Source organism: Danio aesculapii, chromosome 20 (genome assembly GCF_903798145.1).
Source record: "Danio aesculapii chromosome 20, fDanAes4.1, whole genome shotgun sequence".
Classification (NCBI taxonomy): Eukaryota; Metazoa; Chordata; class Actinopteri; order Cypriniformes; family Danionidae; genus Danio; species Danio aesculapii.
This window is the reverse complement of record NC_079454.1, coordinates 24106690-24112874: the sequence shown is the minus strand read 5'-3', so window position 1 is coordinate 24112874 and position 6185 is coordinate 24106690. Positions and strand designations below refer to the sequence as shown.

The 6185-nt window shown below is 37.9% G+C and overlaps 1 protein-coding gene across 1 annotated transcript; it reads left to right on the top strand.

The window, feature by feature from the left end:
- Positions 1 to 1873: 1873 nt before the first annotated feature.
- On the top strand, positions 1874 to 5078 carry rasl11b (RAS-like, family 11, member B). The gene is made up of 4 exons (XM_056445441.1): positions 1874 to 2125; positions 2226 to 2282; positions 2383 to 2459; positions 3815 to 5078. Exons 1-4 carry the CDS (start codon positions 2014 to 2016, stop codon positions 4301 to 4303), a joined length of 735 nt encoding a protein of 244 aa, XP_056301416.1. The 5' UTR covers positions 1874 to 2013; the 3' UTR covers positions 4304 to 5078.
- Positions 5079 to 6185: the final 1107 nt, after the last annotated feature.

Sequence of the window (6185 nt, the reverse complement as noted above, 5' to 3'; positions counted from 1 at the left end):
GCCAAAACTAGACTAGTCATCAAATAAACAGAAATGAATGACTACACATATAAAGTCTATTTGACGACTAGTCTAGTTTTGGGCTATTCCTAGATGTCTATTAGATTTTCACTGACAGCCCAAGTTTAGCCTTTTTTTTAAAAAAAAGCTGTCTTTTAGATGTAAATTAGACATCTATTAAACACAAAATTGTTTGCTGGGTCTGGAGTTTAAATTTCCTGGCAGATAATTTTTAGCAAACTTTAGAAATCTGTAAAAGAATACGACTGCAATTAAAGATAAGGTTGTAAATAATTGTGAGTTTTTTGCTTTATAAAAACGTAATTTATCTTCTCGGGTTAAGCTGTTGACTTGACCGATGACCACAGTTACAGCAGTAGTTTATTGTGTCTTTAATGTTTTACTAAAAGAAAGAAAAAAATCTCAGGTAGCCTGTGCAAAACCCTTTAATGTAACACAAGTGCATTAATTTATTGTTTATATCTGTGTCTGTTAATTATTTATAATTCATCCGAAAAATGAGAGAGAGAGAGAGAGAGAGAGAGAGAGGGAGAGAGAGAGAGAGATAGAGAGAGAAAGAGAATTAAATTTTACAATACTTAATTACAATAAAGCCAACAAACTATAAATAATAAATTTCAAGTTGTATACAACCAGATGCACATAAAAGTAATAACAAACAAAAGTAAAAACAACATGTTCTCATAATAATTAAAATCAGTCAAAACACTTGTATCATACTTAAAAATGCAACCACGACATTATTGTGTTCAATGTTCCTTCTCCTTCTCATATAAACAGCCTTTTTAGAGTGTCCTATTGCAAAATTTACCAATTGATAAGGAAATCTATTTTTCTTTATATACTTAAAACTAAGGATAAACCCTTCCAAGGAAAAAGTCTCACAAGAACTTTTGAAAATACTTTCCAACAGCATACACAAGGGACCCAGCCTAACACATTTCACAAAAGCATGAAAAATGGGTTCTCTCTCATTACAAAATGACATTCAGGACCAATCTATGGGTTAAAATAGCCCCATGAAAGATCCTTCACAGCAAGTGACCTACTCTCTTAATTAATTGTGGTTTGTACAATGAGTTTTTTTTTCTCACCATCAAGTCTTCCAACATTTTCTTATTAAACTAATCACACAAAACGTATACAGAATACCTTATCCAGAGAATCTAATACTTCACACACACACACACACGCACACACACACACACACATACATATATATATATATATGAATAAATAAAGAGAGAGAGAGAGAGAGAGAGAGAGAGAGAGAGAGAGAGAGAGAGAGAGAGAGAGAGAGAGAGAGAGAGAGAGAGAGAGCTAATTTATTTATTTATTTACAGGTCCTGAGGCGATTCTGTGGGGATGCTGATCAATGGCCTGGCAAAAGAAGAAGAAAAAACTCTTTCGTCAAGGTGACACATTAAGCGCTTAGAGATCATTGGGACTAGATAACATTCTCATTACACGCGTTTGAAGTCGCTCATTTACAACTTACCAATATCACAGCTCTAAGCCTCATTCAAAACCTCCCATTTAAATCTTTGTAGGTTCATTTATACAGGCTAGTCGGCTAGCCTTGTAAAACACGTCTCATTTTCATCCTCTGCGAGTGTTAGTGCAGGTTTTGCTGAAGCGACTGTCAGTTTATCAGGAGAAAGCAACACCTCAGCTGTCTGTTTTCTCTCCCTCTCTTTTATTCGGCTATAAACAGCGAGCGCGAACACGTGAAGAGGTGGGCGGAGCTATGGAGCGTGAACGTTGTCTTGAGTAGCCAATCAGAGCCGAGCGCTTCTCTGGCTGTATAAATACATCCACGCTCCGGTCTCAGCAAGTAGAAGTCTTGGTGAGGTCTACAAGTAGGAGTTTGGAAACATTCATCGACTTTATCATTTATCTTTGATTCTGACATTGCTTTTACGGCGTGTGTGGATATTTTGACTTAAGCTTCTTTCGTTCGTAAGCTTTGGATAGTATCTTTCTTTTGCCAAAATGCGTCTGATCCAGAACATGTCAACTATTGCGGAGTACCCAAGCGCCGAGTGCCCGTCCAGCCGGGTCATTAAGATCGCAGTCATCGGCGGCAGTGGGGTTGGCAAAACAGGTACGTTTGTGGACCAGATTCACATAATATTACAATTACACGATACATCCTGTAATGTTTTGTGTGCTTTGTCGTTAAAATTCATGTCTGTTTCTTGCAGCATTGGTGGTTCGTTTCCTCACTAAGCGGTTCATTGGCGACTACGAGAGAAACGTTGGTAAGTTTGTCCTCTTTCTAACAGGATAACTAATTTAGTAATATTTAAACCCATTTCTAGTGTTGTCAAATATATTAAACTCTGCGCTTTCGCTTTACAGGCAACCTGTACTCCAGAGAAGTGCAGATAGACGGAGAACAAGTGGCCATTCAAGTTCAAGACACTCCTGGAGTTCAAGTGAGTACATATGAGCGATGGAGGAATACGCTTGTTCTTTATGAGACATGTAACCGTTATATGCGCTCGTAGAGCATCATTCATTCATTCCCACGCTGCTACTTCACGGGTGAAAAGTGTAGAAAGAGCGCATACCTTCGCCTATTGTCTTTCGGCGCTTCTTTTGTGTTTATCCGGGTTTCTGTTTAACACTTGGGGTTAATTGGCCAGCGGGAAGCCTGCTGTTGCACTCCTATTTGGGGGAAGCGCGTTCATGTACTGCAAAGTCTTTTTAATTCTGCGATCTGAAATAAAGAACTGGCTACAAATGATTAAACACGTAGCATCGCTGCACTGCAAGATCTAAACCGTTCAAAATATGGTTGCCTGACGTTTTTCTATCAGAAAAGGGCGTTTATTGTAGCCTACATTTGCATCAAGCTATGATTCATCTTATCTAGGTGTAAATCACGTTTACAAAACCAGTGATAACATTTTAAGAGGGCTAAAAAATGTAAGGAGGGGAAATGCTTTTTGCATGCTTTTAAAGGTAAAGGGGAATAAAAAAGGTAATTCACGCCTAAATGAGAATTCGACGTTAATGTATTCACCTTCAGGCCATCTAAGATGTTTTACTGACAAATAAAGTTACATAAAAGAAGCTTTAAAAGAAGCTTGTGGTCCTTGGTGGTTCATAAAATACAAGTCAAACAGCTGCCATTTCACTCATGACCAGTGTCTGTTGACTTGCATTTTATGAATCCAGAATAATGGTTTCAGCTTCAAAATCTGTATATTTTATGACTTGAATTGGATTAATTTAAAATAAAATAAAGACTTTGGCGATTCCTATGCTGTAATCTAACTCAAACAGAGTTTTTAACTGGTCACTTTGTGAGCCGATTCATTAAAAAGATCCAACTCCGCAGAGCTGTAGAGAGTATGTATTTGTAGCAGTGGTTGGGAGGTTCTGCTGCTTCAGCAGTGCTCAGCGGGTTTAGGGATATGAATAAGCACTTCAGAATGGTTACAGTAGACCAGCCCGTCTAAATTATCCCTCCGCTTTCAAAATTAGAGAATGGCTTTTAATTCAATTACAGGGCAGTTCTTTCAAAACGTCTATAGTCAGAGATTTTAGTGCCAAGTTTGGCATACAAGGCTGAACCAGGCAGTCATCCAAAACCACAGAACGTCTCTTCTTTTTCAGACTAGGGTGAAAGATTCTGTAAGTCTAGCTGGCTAAATCCCCCAGCGTTTGTAGCCAATAGCAAGTGATACTTTTTCAGCTTTGACAGCATTGTTGTCTATTGCAGAAATTATGTACAGTAACCAAATGTGTTGCATTACTGACAGTTGTTTTTTCTCTTATTTTCCAGGTGAATGCTAATGGATTGAGTTGCACTGACCACGTGTCACGCTCTATTCAATGGGCAGATGCTGTAGTTATGGTGTATTCAGTTACTGACCGCAAAAGCTTCGATCTCATTGGCCAGCTTCACCAGCTTGTAACCCGCACTCATTCTGATAGGTCCATACCGATCATCCTAGTAGCTAATAAAGCCGATCTCCTCCATGTGAGGCGCGTAGATGCTCAAGAAGGTCCCGTGCTGTCTTCAGCGTTGAGCTGCTCCTTCTATGAAGTATCCGCCAGCGAGGACTACAACCAGGTCCACAGTGCCTTCCACAGACTGTGCGTGGATCTGGCCAAACTGCAACCTCAGACGCCCATCAATGCAGCTTCATCTGTAACAGAGAAGAAAAGATCTCCCCTCATCCCACGGCCCAAATCCCCGAACATGCAAGACCTGAAGAGGCGCTTCAAACAGGTGCTGTCCGCCAAAGTCCGCACTGTCACTTCAGTGTGAACACGGTTCCAGTACTAGTTGGAAAAAGTGCAGGATTACGAGAGAGAAGAGGAGCAGATCTCCAGAGCAGAGATGCTGAATGTGTAGGTCTCACTCCTTGGACCATCCTGAAAGCTGCTGATGATCAGTAGACCGGTTCCAAACAGAGGCCTCCGAAACCTGACCTCTGATTGTGTCATGTTTGCTGAAATAAACAAAAACAGTGTGGTGAAAGCTTATATTTTCACTGGAGAGGTGAACGCCTTTGTTGCTGTTGCTGCAGACACAACAGGATTCTGGGAGATGTGGTTGTAACGCCTTAAAATGGGACAGAGCAAAGACAGAATGACTGAACGGAGACGCTATCATTAACACTCTGTCTTACCTGTGAACTTTTTAAGATGCGTTCTCTTGGCAACAGAGAGCTGGTGAAGGCCGCTAAACAGACTGTTTTAGAAATGGCTTTTCTGAAAGGCATGGGAGAGGGTTTTTTTTTGTTCCTTCTGGTGGGCAAGGCTTTTACGGTCTGAATGCAGGCATTGTTAAAGGACAAGGCACTCAAGCTAAGCATATAAAAGGAGACCGAGAGTATGTGTATCTCTTACAGTCCTACTCTTGTGTGCAATGCCAGAATGTTTCTACTGGTTTTGTGAAAAACGTTGCTTTGTGCCACTTTTTAAAAGTGGAGAAGGATTTTTTTTTAAATGTAAACGCACTTTAAAAAAGCCAAAGGGCTGAAGCTCAGTTATTTATTTGTTATTTGATTGTGATGGGGAAATAAAAAGTTGTTAACCTATATTTTGTTTCTGAGTTTTTAAATGCATTCCTATTTCATACAATTATACACTCCTCTCTTTCCTCAAGATCAGAAAATAGTATAACGCAGAGCAGGTCTTATTCAGAATGTGTGCCATCCATAATATACATTTGTGTAGTTGTGCTCTCTACATTGTAAAAACTTATATGGTCAATTAATCCTGACAGCATATATTTTTAGGTCATTGTAACTTTATTAAAGTAACTTGATCCTGTTTTAACTTAATTTTTAAAGTTATGCTAGCTGTTTTAAGTCAGTTTAACATGATATAAGTTCAATGAACTCATAAGTTTAATTTAATTTAGCTTAATTTAAGACAACAACGATTTATTAAAGTGTAGATCAATATACTTTTTGGTGTGAATTTTATTTTTTATATATATATGAGAGAGAGCTAAGCTACATATAATGCTAGGTTGTCGGTTTTGTTCAAGTAATTAATAAATTACTGTCAATTCATAAGTGTCTGATAAAATGCAGAAATGTGGGTTATGGTGCCATTATTCTCCTTTCAATTCAACAATTTGTTATTATAAGGAAACTTATCACTTGTAGGGGCACATTATCGTAACAGATATATTGTAGGGGATACATGATGCAAAGCCACATTTAGTTGAGTTCATCAAATAAACCTTGAACATAAAGTCCTACATTAAGTGTATTATATTACTGTTTATGAATGTATACACACTCACACACCATCATTTAGAATATTTGGTCAGAAAGATTTTGGGTGAGTCTTCATAATTAAATTAATACTTTAGTATTGTAGGGATGCGTTACATAGTTCAGAAGGAAAAATAAAGACATTTATAAAGTTAAAGATTTCCATTTCATCTTTTCACTTTCTATTCATCAAAGACTGGTTGAAAAATGTAGCACTTTATACATACAGTTGAAGTCAGCGTTATTAGCCCCCCTGAATTTTTAGCCCCCCAATAGTTTTTTAGACATTTTTTCCCTAATTTCTGTTTAAGGGAGAGAAGATTTTTTTCAACACATTCCTAAACATAATAGTTTTAATAACTCATTTCTAATAACTGATTTATTTGATCTTTGACCTTAAAAAGACTTTTAAAAAATCAG